Source organism: Oncorhynchus nerka, linkage group LG10 (assembly GCF_034236695.1).
Source record: "Oncorhynchus nerka isolate Pitt River linkage group LG10, Oner_Uvic_2.0, whole genome shotgun sequence".
Taxonomy (NCBI): Eukaryota; Metazoa; Chordata; class Actinopteri; order Salmoniformes; family Salmonidae; genus Oncorhynchus; species Oncorhynchus nerka.
This window is the reverse complement of record NC_088405.1, coordinates 77,936,675-77,950,574: the sequence shown is the minus strand read 5'-3', so window position 1 is coordinate 77,950,574 and position 13,900 is coordinate 77,936,675. Positions and strand designations below refer to the sequence as shown.

The following is a 13,900-nucleotide window of genomic DNA, read 5'->3' as shown; positions in this document are numbered from 1 at the left end:
AATAGTATATAATTCAGTTACTTCTTTCATTAGCTTTGTACTACAACACCGGCTCTGCTTTTGCCACCGCTTAGCTATCATCTGTGTGCCTTCTTGCCCAGATAGGGAGGACACTGCATTGGGCCTTTCAGCAGATAGACAGAACAGTTTGACGCCACACTTATTGATGGATATATTACAACTCCATCCACTCACTCTCTCTGACCTTCGCCTATTCACTCTCCCAGAATTAGTGGCATTTAACGAGAAACTCCTCAACCTGTCAATACCATTGATCCTCTCAGATTGTCCTCAGGACGCAGAGTGAGGGACCCAAGTTAACTAAATGATTTTCATTACGACATTAGCTGAATACATTTCTCTCTCAAAAATGGTGCATTACAGTACAAAATGAAAGAGAATGGATGTGAGGGTTTGTGGAGCTTAGGCCAAAACGTGAGGGAATTGATTGTAAGGCAGGCTACTTGAAAAAAAATATAGGTTACACCTATGCTACAGATTTGACAGAGCAGAGTAGTTTTGGTGGTTAGGGGAAACATCAGTACTATCTTTTTTTTTAAGCCTGCAGTTTAGTGTCCTCAAAAGGCCTCCTCTCAAAATAATATTTTTATTTTGACTGTTGTCATTATTTGGGGAAAATAAGATACAGTGCCTTCGGAAAGTATTCAGACTCCTTGACTTTTTCCACATTTTGTTACATTACAGCCTTATTCTAAAATGGATTTAAAAAATTTAAAAAATCCTCAGCAATCTACACACAATACCCTATAATGACAAAGCGAAAACACGTTTTTCGAAATGTTTGCAAATTTATTACAAAGAAAAGCATAAATATCTTAGTTACATACGTTTTCAGACCCTTTGTTATGAGACTCGAAATTGAGCTCAGGTGCGCATCGTGTTTCCATTGATCATCCTTGAGATGTTTCTACAACTTGATTGGAGTCCACCTGTGATAAATTCAATTAATTGGACATGATTTGAAAAGGCACACACCTCTCTATATAAAGTCAGGATCATGGCAAAGATGAACGGAGCAAAGTACATAGAGATCCTTGATGAAAACCTGCTCCAGAGTGCTCAGGACCTCAGACTGGGGCAAAGGTTCACCTTCCAACAGGAGAACGACCCTAAGCACACAGCCAAGACAACGCAGGAGTGTCTTCAGGACAAGTCTTTGAATGTCCTTGAGTGGCTCAGTCAGAGCCCATACTTAAACCTGATCGAACATCTCTGGAGAAACCTGAAAATTGCTGTGCAGTAATGCTTCCCATCCAACCTGACAGTTTGAGAGGATCTGCTGAGAAGAATGGGAGAAACTCCCCAAATACAGGTGTGCCAAGCTTGTAGCGTCATACCCAAGAAGACTCAATGCTGTAATCACTGCCAAAAGTGCTTCAACAAAGTACTGAGTAAAGGGTCTGAATACTTATGTAAATGTAATATTTAAGTTTTTTATTTTAAATAAATTTGCACAAAAAAAACTGTTTTTGCTTTGTCATTATGGGGTATTGTGTGTAGATTGATGAGTGGGGAAAAAACAATTTAATCAATTTTAGAATAACAAAATGTGGAAAAACTCAAGGGGTTTGAATACTTTTTGAAGGCACTATATATATTGGGCAGTTTTGAGTATTGTGCACCTGACTGGACTGTCATTGTTTAACTCAGTTAATTGTGCTGTGAAATATTTACCTCCAATTTGCTTTCCTTTTATGCAAACGATGTAGGCTTTCATACAAGTGTTAGACAGCAAACTCAGCTTTTAGCAACATTTTCCTGAAGTCTTTCAATCTGTTCCATGAGCAGCTCATTCATTTTGAATGACACTTTTTGCTCCACTCTCCTCTTTTTCTATCCAAAGGTTTGCGATACTACAGAAGAGATTACCATTGGTGGAAACCAGGAGGAGGAAAGCCAAGGGGACAATTCAGACCCGGAGCTGAGGTGGCTCCAGAAAACCCAGCAACTCAAGGTGGGACCCTCTCCACTCCTTTTCATGTTATGATCTCATTCACTTTCTCCTGTGTGTTTTTGCCCAATTGCCTTATAACGCATAACTGCTAGCGAGGGGCTTTCTGCTCTTTTTGGGTTCACTACTGTCACCTGGGATTTTAATTTTACGGACCCAATCTATGTCTGATAGAGTTGTCGAGGCATAATAGGGCCTTCGCCCAAAAACTGTCCTGAAACTGAAGCCTCTACAGACAGGAAAAAGTGAGGGCAATGGAGAAACATCATTATTTTGAGCACTTGAGCGGTCACCCTAATGTTGCCTTGGTAGAGGAGAGGAGTGTAAATATTTTCCCATTAGAATGAGAGGAAGTTGGTGTTTGCTAAATCAGAGGCAATAGATTCTGAGGCACATTGCCTCGGAGCCCGGCAAAATAATTTGGGAGGGCCATGCTACGAGAATCTCCAACATAACATGAAAGGCCCTCTCTGGTCATGACAATAGCCACAAAGCATCAGTTACATAAGGAAAGAGGGGTATTTCTTCCACATTGTGGGTAAAATCTTCCAGCCATCGTCCCACTGATACGTTAAGGAACACATCACACTTAGGTTGTTCACAAATTTAGAATTGTATGTTTTATAATAAAAATTTTAAGTGTATTTTTTTGGTGTTTCTCAATCATGGGAAGTACGTTCTGATGTCTTTTTCCAAAGCGTATTTCATATGATATCTTGTCAATGAAAGAACATTTCCAGTACATTGGCATCCTCCTGCTCTTAAATATTTGGTTATTAGCCTATTTTCCTTTGTTAAATAGGGTCCTTGTTAGATGTATTACATGTGACTCATCAATCAAGTGTTAGTATATTTTAACCAATGCAGGAAGTCCTGATTTTCACAACTTGTTTGACCTCCATTACCTACATCATTGATATTGAACTTGTATCTTTTGTTTTCCTTATTGTCAGTGTTGAGTTAATCATATTGGTGTTAGCCTGTTGGTTGCTGTTATTCTAAATGTGAGTTCTGTTTTTCCAACCCCTACTCACAGGTAACTCAGATCTCCAAAGAAAAGCAAGCTCAGCAGAGAGTGAATCCCAAACCCCCCAGTGAGAAGAGACTCCTGGCTCAGGGGGTCAAAGCCAGGCCAAGAGACTGCTACCTGAGCCCCCCCACCGACACCACCAGACCTGCAGCCAGGACCCAGGCTCACTCCCACCACCAACCCCAGCACTCACCCCACCTCCAGGCACTCAGTGACACAGATTCCCAGTCTAGCATACTGGACACCCAGCCACACCAGCCCCAATGCATCCCCTTAACACAGTCCCCCACCGTCCACCTCAACATCAACACCTTGTCCAAGTTCCTCGCTTTTATGCACTGCAATCACCAGGACGCTGTTCTCACCATACCCAAGCCCTGTAGTGGCCCCAGCCCCCAAAGGAAGCCACAGTCTATAGATGGATACAGCCCTAACGCCAATGTACCGCTTAGGAACACCATCCTGGTAAACCCTTACTCCCACCCAGGCCCTCACCCCTGTCCCCAAGTCCACGGTTCATTACAGCTGGCTTTGGTTCCACAGGCTGATGTGTCTCCACTGTGTCCAGGTCGTGGCTCTCGCAGCAGTCAGGGCTTCCCAGGGATGCCCCCTCTCTGCCAGGGCAGCAGAGAACCACCGCATCTCTGGCACCAGGAGAACGCCCCATTGCAGCGTGAAAACCACATTGTCCTGCAGTATGATGATGAGGATAGTCACAGGTCTACTTACACCGCCGAGACAAAATACTCCTCCTGCTCCTACACAGTGCTGCCCCCTATAGGTAAAAGAATGACGGGAGACACTGAGCTAGGCCATGACAGAGCTGCACAGAGATTCACCTCCATGCAGAGAAGCAGCTCTGAGGCCTACCTGGCACAGATGAGGAGAGAGAAACAACTGAAAGAGAGAGTAATTTACAAGGTGTGTGTGTGTGCACCTGTGTGTGTTAACTTTAGCACACTATGTGTGTGTTAATCTTTAATTGCCACACTAACAAGCCAGGGCATGGTTACCTTTCTCAATACAGTTAACGGGCTAATTACATGACAGCCATTTGCCTAATCTCAAAGGGCATAATCAGCATTGCACAAGTCACACAAACAATATTCTTTGACGGCAGAGATGACATTCTCACGTTCTCCTTTACATCAGGTTAATTTTCTAATGCCTGTAAGATGCACTTAATAGCATTGAGATGATGAGGTAAAACAACCATTTTGAGACGTGTAAGAGAATAAGGTGAATAAAAGAGAGAGGGAGGCAAGGGGTGGCTAAAGACATCCATTTACATGCAATGACGGCCTCTTTCGTTGGCCATCTTGAGCCCTGCAGGTGTGTCCCATTGAGGAACAGAGAAAGTCAGCCCTGCTCCCATAAGGTAGTGTAGCACAGACTAGAGACATCCACATACAGTAGTAAACATTCGCTTTCTAAGACAAAACACTCAGTTAATGTTATAACGTAGCCTACTATTTTTATTTAGTAGGTAACTTAAAAATATATTCTACTGATTATATTTAAGGTACCAATTAATCTGAGAAAATTACTTTTATCACGTGATTACTGTTACAGGCTTTGGCTTTTCCATTTATGTTTTGAGGTTGGACTTTAGTGGAAAGGTGGGAAGGTGTTGTACCTGTGCTGGCCCTGGTGCTATTTAAGAGTGGCTGGCCCAGTGCTCCAGTTTTCTTGATAGATGCGGAGGGTTAACATCATTAAATGGATTTCCCCATTTTGATTTCTAGACAAACAATTCTTTATCTGATTTTCCTGATTTTGTTTTATGCCATCTTTTTGGTTTGCTTCCTGTCTTTACGTTTGGTGTAGGTTTTTCTTTTGTTTGCCTCTTTTTGGGCAAATTTAGTGGGCCCCATGGTGGGTGTCTTTTAAGTTCCAGTTGTTGCTAGTGAACTTTCAGTGGACACCTCCATGAGTGTCTTTCAGAACCCTTCGATTTGTTTGTTGGTCAGTGACTCTGTTAGTTCCACCTTCTGTTTGAGAGACATTTTTGCAGTGGAACGTAAATGGGATTTTGTTTCCCATGAGTATGGTAGTCGCTCTAGTCACCTCTCTGAAGCTCTGCTGTGCCCAAATATTTGAGTGTTCAAAATACATTTTTGTGGTAGCGTTTCTGTCACTGACATCCACCTAGAGGGGTTATACGATTGGTGCAATCATTTTTGAAAGATGCATAAACACACAGGCTAATAAAAAAAGCCATGGACTTGATCCCTGCTGTTACACGTGCGATGTCTAAGAAAGTCACCGGGAGCAAGTCTAGTGTGGAGGAGGATGTCAGCGATCCTACCATGGTTGATTTGTCCGAGACGTTTATGGGTGATCCTGATTTAGCTAAACGTCCTGAGTTGAACTCTCCTTTGAAAACCCCAAAGGTAAGTGAGTTTGTAGGATCACTGAAGGAAGAGAGGGTTGTCTAGGAAGCAGCAGATTGCAGAACAGATTAAAGATGTTTCCCTCTCCCCTCTTTTTGCTGAGATACATCCAATGGAGGAGTTTGATTAAGTTTATGTGGGTTGCTTTGACAGAGATGGTGTTTTAATGAGGAAATGGCGTTCTTGCACCACTTCGGGCAAAACGATTGGCCTAGTGTATCTCAAATTGTCGTTCCAGTTACGCTTCAACAAGAGATAGTGAGGCTGGCTCACGATGGTAGTATGGCAGGCCATCTGGCTTACTGTAAATCCTGTCGTGTTTACCAGAAGATGGGTACACCGAACCATGCTGCACCGGTTGCACCTTTGCTGCCTCTTCCTGCTTTTGACAAACCTTTCAACAGGATTCTGGTACTCTGTGTTGGTCCTTTGCCCAAAGCCAAGAGTGGTAACCAGTTTCTCTTAACCATGATATGTGCTGACACTCATTTCCTTGAGGCCATTCCATTGAGGAAAATCACAGTTCCCAGTATTGTTAAGGACCTGGCGAAAAAATGTCAACGTATGGACTTCCGCAGTGCAGTCGGACCAAGGTTCGAATTTGATGTCAAAGGTATTCCAACAAATGCTACAACAGTTGGGTATAACCCATTGCCCCTCTAGTACCTACCACCCAGAGTCTCAAGGTGCTCTTGAGAGATTTCATCAGACCTTTAAGTCTATGTTGAGAGCTTCCTGCTTTGAGTTTGAGGAAGACTGGGATGAAGGGGTCCCTCTTGTGCTGTTTGGATATCATGTCAGAGGTCCTTTGAGTTTGCTAAGAGAGAGGTTGTTGCAGGGCGACACGTTAAAAACAAAAACAAATCTGTTGGAGCACGTTAGCGCTTTTTGATACAGATTGCATCTCGTCTGTGAGTTTGCCAGTGAGAATCTGGAGAGGGTACAAACAAAAATAACAATCGGAGTGCAGAAAACTGCACTTTCGATGTGGGCGTGTAACGGTTTTCTGTATGTGAAGGAGAGTCAGACCAAAATGCGGCGTGGCTATTGAGATTCATGTTTAATGAAACAAAGTAAACACGAATCAAATACAAAAACAATAAACGTAACACGAAAACCGAAACAGCCTAATACTGGTGCAAAGTAACACAGAGACAGTAACAAGGACAATCACCCACAAAACCCAACACCAAACAGGCTACCTAAATATGGTTCCCAATCAGAGACAATGACGAACACCTGCCTCTGATTGAGAATCATATCAGGCCAAACATAGAACTAGACAAACTAGACATGTAACATAGAATGCCCACTCAGCTCACACCCTGACCAACCAAAACATAGAAACATACAAAGCAAACTATGGTCAGGGTGTGACAGTACCCCCCCCGCCCCCAAGGTGCGGACTCCGGCCGCAAAACCTGAACCTATTGGGGAGGGTCTGGGTGGGCATCTGTCCGCGGTGGCGGCTCTGGTGCTGGATGTGGCCCCCACTTCACCGTAGTCTTAGTCCCCCACCTTGTCCGCTTCCGTGGCCTCCTAGCCACGGCGACCCTATTTAATGACCCCACTGGACTGAGGGGCAGCTCGGGACAGAGGGGCGGCAGCTCGGGACAGAGGGGCGGCAGCTCGGGACAGAGGGGCGGCAGCTCGGGACAGAGGGGCAGGGGATCTGGCGCCTCTGGGCTGAGGAGCTCTGGCGCCTCTGGGCTGAGGGGCTCTGGCGCCTCTGGGCTGAGGGGCTCTGGCGCCTCTGGGCTGACTGGCGGCACTGGCGGCCCCTGGCTGACTGGCGGCACTGGCGGCCCCTGGCGGCACTGGCGGCCCCTGGCTGACTGGCGGCCCCTTGCAGACTGGCGGCACTGGCGGCGCTGGGCAGACTGGCGGCACTGGGCAGACGGGTGGCTCAGGCGGCGCTGGGCAGACGGGTGGCTCAGGCGGCGCTGGGCAGACGGGTGGCTCAGGCGGCGCTGGGCAGACGGGTGGCTCAGGCGGCGCTGGGCAGACGGGTGGCTCAGGCGGCGCTGGGCAGACGGGTGGCTCAGGCGGCGCTGGGCAGACGGGTGGCTCAGGCGGCGCTGGGCAGACGGGAGGCTCAGATGGCGCTGGGCAGACGGGAAGCTCAGATGGAGCTGGGCAGACGGGTGGCTCAGATGGCGCTGGGCAGACGGGAAGCTCAGATGGCGCTGGGCAGGAAGGCTCTGGCAGCGCTGGACTGAGTAGCTCTGGCGCCTCTGGACTGAGGGGCGGGAGCTCTGGTAGCGCCGAACAGGCGGGAGACTCCGGCTGCGCTGGAGAGGAGGAAGGCTCTGGCAGTGCTGGAGAGGCGGTTTGACTCCGACAGCGCTGGAGAGGAGGAAGGCTCTGGCAGTGCTGGAGAGGCGGTTTGACTCCGGCTGCGCTGGAGAGGAGGAAGGCTCTGGCAGCGCTGGAGAGGCGGGAGACTCCGACAGCGCTGGAGAGGAGGAAGGCTCCGGCAGCGCTGGACAGGCGGGAGCCCCTGTAAGGATAAGCCGGAGAGACAGCCTGGTGCGGGGGGCTGCCACCGGAGGGCTGGTGCGTGGAGGTGGTGACGGATAGACCGGACCGTGAAGGCGTACTGGAGATCTTGAGAGCAGGGCTGGCACAGGATGTGCAAGGCTAGGGAGGTGCACAGGAGGCCTGGTGCGTGAGGCTGGCACCATCTTCACCAGCCGACTAGCACGCACCTCAGGACGAGTATGGAGAACTGACCCAGGTGTCATCAAATCCCCGACACGCTCCGTCGGGCGAATTCCGTGTCTCATGCACCAACACAGCAACTCCCTCATATCTCTCTCCTCCAATTTCCCCATTAACTCCTTCACAGTCTCTGCTTCGCTCACCTCCAACACCAGCTCTGGTTCTGAGCTCCTCCTTGGCTCCTCACGATAAACGGGGGGAGTTGGCTCAGGTCTGACTCCTGACTCTGCCACACTCCCCCTGTGCCCCCCCCCAAGAAATGTTTGGGGCTGACTCTCGGGCTTCCGTCCGCGCCGCCGTGCTTGCTTCGCCAACCTCATTCTCCTGTAACCTTCCGCGCACTGCTCCATCGAATCCCAGGCGGGCTCCGGCACTCTCCTTGGGTCGACCGCCCACCTGTCTATTTCCTCCCAAGTAGTATAGTCCATATTCATGCCGTCCAAACCGTCCTCCCATGTCCATTCCTCTTTTCGCTGCTGTTGCCCGTTACCACGCCGCTTGGTCCTGTTGTGGTGGGTGATTCTGTAACGGTTTTCTTCTGGTGAAAGAGAGGCGGACCAAAATGCAGCGTGGTGGTTATTCATGTTTAATTTATAAAGACACTATACATGAATAAACTAACAAACACAATAAACGTGGGAAAACCTAAACAGCCCTATCTGGTGCAAACACAGAGACAGGAACAATCACCCACCAAACCCAACACAAAACAGGCTACATAAATATGATTCTCAATCAGAGACAACTAATGACACCTGCCTCTGATTGAGAACCATACTAAGCCGAAACATAGAAATACCCAAAACCTAGAAAAACAAACATAGACTGCCCACCCAACTCACGCCCTGACCATACTAAATAAATACAAAACAAAGGAAATAAAGGTCAGAACGTGACAGTACCCCCCCCCCCCCAAAGGTGCGGACTCCGGCCGCAAAACCTTGACCTATAGGGGAGGGTCTGGGTGGGCGTCTGTCCACGCCACTTGGTCCTGTTGTGGTGGGTGATTCTGTAACGGTTTTCTGTATGTGAAGGAGAGTCAGACCAAAATGCGGCGTGGCTATTTAGATTCATGTTTAATGAAACAAAGTAAACACGAATCAAATACAAAAACAATAAACGTAACACGAAAACCGAAACAGCCTAATACTGGTGCAAAGTAACACAGAGACAGTAACAAGGACAATCACCCACAAAACCCAACACCAAACAGGCTACCTAAATATGGTTCCCAATCAGAGACAATGACGAACACCTGCCTCTGATTGAGAACCATATCAGGCCGAACATAGAACTAGACAAACTAGACATGTAACATAGAATGCCCACTCAGCTCACACCCTGACCAACCAAAACATAGAAACATACAAAGCAAACTATGGTCAGGGTGTGACAGGGTGACCAAGTTCTGGTTTTTGTTGCCTGTTCTGGGGTCACCGTTGCAGGCTCTCTTTTCAGGCCCTTTCCCTATAGTGATTTTTTTTTAACAACATGCCTACCGAGTGAACCCTTAAAAGAAAGAGAAGCTCCGCAGAGAGGTGGTAACTTTCCTAACGAGAGGAAAGTTACTACGGCTATTGCAGACATGTCCGTGGGAAGGACAACTTGGTTGCTGATTGTCTCTCAAGGGTGTGCGGTCAGTGAGTTTTGTGTTTTGCCTTTAGCCAATGTGTTGCCCTGGCTCACAATTTATTTTGACTGCACATTATTCCATTTTGGAGATGAATTTTGTTTTGGTTGCGCTCATTCCAAGGGGACGAAATACCCAAAATACCAAATACTCTGCCCCTTTTCTCTCTCTGTATCCCCACTAGCCTCTCCCCTGCCCCTTTCCTTTCCCTTTATCCCCACTAGCCTCTCCCCTGCCCCTTTCCTTTCCCTGTATCCCCACTAGCCTTTCCCCTGCCCCTTTCCTTTCCCTGTATCCCCACTAGCCTCTCCCCTGCCCCTTTCCTTTCCCTGTATCCCCACTAGCCTTTCCCCTGCCCCTTTCCTCTTCCTATATCCCCACTTTGCCATGTTCGCCATCATGTCTGACAAGATTACAGGGTAGATTTGTAAACACCCCAATGTGGAGGGTATCAAAAAATGTGAAAGCAGATGGGAGGGGGTTGAAAAGAAAGAAAATAACTCAACAGGAAGCCATCTCCATGACCAATGGCTAATTCCAAAGTGGCGTAAGCCCCTAAAAGGAGCCAGTCCGATCTGGAATGATTAGTACCCTATTGTCCGGGGCAGTTTGTGGATTGCTGCTCGAGTGCACCTCAGAAATACATTGCGGATTAAGGTGCTTCCTCGTCTCTCTGCCTAGAAGAGAGAATCTCTCTGTCAACCTGTCCCTGGGACTCCACTCCCCAGGGTGCAATACAAACACCCCTTAATACCAAAAGACCCAAACATACAGGCACTTATCAACAACCTGTTTAAAGGCAAAATATAGATATTTCCATATAAAGTTTAATGTGTGTGTATGTCATTCCATGCCTTAATAATAAGTATTATCTAATAATATGTAGCGTGTTTGTGTGTGTGTATTGTCCTAGGCCTACACCCTGAAGGACTATAAGCAGCTGAAGCAGGACGTTTATCTTGGAGGCCTTGGGCCTGATTACACCACCACAGAAATTACAGTAAGTGCCTCTGCCTACCTTAAAACCAATTGTCATACCAAATAATAATATGTTCCTACGGCTTCCAGCAATTCTGTACCCTATGCTTTACTTTATTTAACTAGGCAAGTCAGTTAATAACATTATTTACAATGACCCAACATGGATGACGCTGGGCCAATTGTGCACCACCCTATGGGACTCCCAATCACGGCCTGGATTCGAACCAGGGACTGTAATGACACCTCTTGTACTGAAATGCAGTGTCTTAGACCGCTGCGCCACTCGGGATACTTTTTTATTCAGCAATCTTAAATCTGAACTTTTTTAAAGTGTTTGTTAAAAAAAAATGAATGTAGGTCTCAAACAGACAACGGTAATGATTAGATGCTTCATAAATCCATTTACCCGCTTCATTTTATTCAGCTGATGATCTTCAATGGCCTCTTTGTGCTTCCATTATATCCCGCCCCTCTGTCCCTGTTTCACATTAAAGACTTGTCTCGTTCTGAACAGATTCAATTGGAATCACAAAGCAAATGAGAGTAGCCCTGGAAGGTTGAATGGTATTTGGGGTCTGATGTATCTTTTGTTAATCCCTGAGAGTAAAAAGTGAGCATGTATGGCCAATTTGCACTAGATTGAGGCCGTCTCTGTCTCTAGGGTCGGCCCTATTAGTGAATGATATGTGTAAATGTTGATAGGCCTTCTGAATGGTTTGTTGTATTTGATTTTGTCGGGCGGTGTGGAGAGGCTCCGCCAAGGTATACACAAAGAGAATAGGGCCTTAAGGGAGAAATGGCTCAGTTAATTAAACCCACTCTTTTGTAATCTCCCTCTCTTTCTTTCTCTGTTCATTCACAACGTGGCTCAGGCCGAGAAAATGAGACGACAGAAGCTGTATTCAAATGTGATCCGCGAGCAGAACAAGAAGATAAGTAGGATTCCCTTTCTGCCAGCCGCCAGGAACGCAGTGGGCAGCAACAACAAGGACAACATGGTTCCTAGGAGGAAGGTAACAGAGAAAGAGACTCGGAGAGAATCAGAAACAGAAAGAGAATCAGAGAGAAAATCAGAGGGAGAGAGAGGGGGAGGGAGATTCAGAGGTGGAAAGACTGCAACAGGGAGAGAAAGAAGGAAAGAGAGAAAAAAGAGCGAGAGAGAGAGTACATCGCTTCAAGTGCATCCATCTCCCCCGGTTTCCTCAGTCAATTTGTCCATCATCATTATCTGTCTGCTCCATCACACAATGTGGTATCTTTGTCTCTCAGATAATAGAAGACAATTCGAAACAATGTATGAGCTTACTGCATCCTCTGGGAAACAATAGGCTCATTTAGGCAAATTGTCTGTATTGCACTTCCAGTCGCCATTTTGTTATTTACAGATAACAAATGAATTCCCATGCACTGAAATGTCACTTGATTGCGAGACAGAGATCAATTAAAGACACATCAACATTCTGTCACAAAGTTGTATCCCCAAGTTCATTCGGCCATTTGAAAGCATAGTTTTTCCCCCAGTTCTTGCAGTTGTACCTGCCCCTCTGTCTCCAAACTATATTTCTGTAAAACTTTACTTAAAGCCTAATGCTTTATTACTTGTTTATTACTTGTAAGCATGAGTCTTTGTCATCTTATATGTTTATAGCAAGTGTTTTATTGACTCAAGGTGGCAGTGATTTAGTTAGGAGGGATAATATGGGAAATTATAAGAGCATCATACATGTTCATAGAAAGTCTTACAATGCATTATAACGGTATTATATTAATCTCATTATACCTGTCAGTGTTAAATCAAATTTGACCTTTTATTTCCATTGGATTTAAGGCCCTGGAGTACGCCAGGAGCATCCTGAGGCCCAAGGTATTGCCCCAGGCCCAGCAGCCCAAGACCAGAGAGCCAGAGAGAGCCCAGGGGGCCCTTAGGGGCATCACTCGCCTCCGGGAGGGCCTCGACCTATCCCAGCTGGCCATAGTGGAGGCCCTGAGGAAACGGCACGAGCAAGAGAAACAGACTGTGGCCAATGTGGTGCATGCCATCTGACACAGCACCGGCCCATTCACTTTACAGCACACTGGAGTCACCCTTAAAGCTGACATGGCTGTTCGACTTTTGAAGAAACTCAGTATATGGACTATATAGACAATATGGAGGAATAAGCAGGGGATTAGTGCAGCAATCATTCATTAATGCTTGTGTCTATAACTGCAGTTTGAGGTGTAGCCTGTCTGTTTGTGGTTGATGACATAAGCATTTACTGTATGAAAGTTTTTTTACAACTAGTGATGCTGTTAAACATAGCTTACGTGTTCCTTCATATGATTTGATGCACTTAAACCATAGGTAAACATGGTACTTATTCAGTACCATACCGTAATTTACACTATAGGCAAACATAGTACTGTAATCCCAAACCAAGTGGATTTTTTTTTTAGCTTGCAGTTGATAATAAGGTAATATATTGATGTTTGAATAATATGCAAATGGTTTGTACACATTTCAGATAAATCATGCTCTGGCTATTGATGAATCCTCAAGTACTTGAATATCTCTCTAATATTCTTAACCTTACAATTGCGTGTAGGTTTGTGTAGGTTGTTTGATGACAAGGAGTAGGCAACTGAGTAAAAATACTGTGGGTAGACTATTGGTACATTTTTTGGGGAAACAGTACAGTGTACTCCACCTGTTTTTCTCTGTTGTTTTGATTGCACTTGACATTGAAACATCCTCTGTAAATTCAACAATACGTCATTAAATCAAAAAGCTTCCGGTACTCTGCTATATTGTCTCATTTTTGGGGGGTACGAGTTGGTAATTCACTCTTTGGCATTTTATCCACATTTCCAATTTGTCCCCTTTCACCCTCTCACGCACCTGGTTTCTGCTGTTAATCTGAAATAATCTGCTCTTTTTGTTCCATGCCTGATTAGTTTCTCCCTGTATCCCCCAGTCGCTACTTCACAGATACAAATGGGTCAAACAAAGATGACCCTTTGAAGGCCACCTGATTAGGGTCTGTAAACTAGTTCTCTGTAGTTTAAAGTGATAATTCCCCCCCAATAAAACAAAATCTCAAGCACCCCCCATTTATTTAATAGAACCGTCAGATCATTATCAAAGAGCTATTTACTCCTATGTAATATTTTAATTAGATTATAGTCTCCATTTA

At 45.9% G+C, this 13,900-nt stretch overlaps 1 protein-coding gene across 1 annotated transcript in view; it reads left to right on the top strand.

Moving 5' to 3' along the window:
• jhy (junctional cadherin complex regulator) overlaps positions 1-13,504 on the top strand; it is a 33,302-nt gene extending 19,798 nt beyond the window's left edge. The window contains exons 3-7 of the mRNA XM_029671355.2: positions 1,865-1,975; positions 3,009-3,923; positions 10,660-10,746; positions 11,600-11,740; positions 12,556-13,504. Coding sequence (XP_029527215.2) covers positions 1,865-1,975; positions 3,009-3,923; positions 10,660-10,746; positions 11,600-11,740; positions 12,556-12,771 — 1,470 coding nt within the window. The 3' untranslated portion in view covers positions 12,772-13,504. The remainder of the gene's footprint in view (positions 1-1,864; positions 1,976-3,008; positions 3,924-10,659; positions 10,747-11,599; positions 11,741-12,555) is intronic.
• Positions 13,505-13,900: the final 396 nt, after the last annotated feature.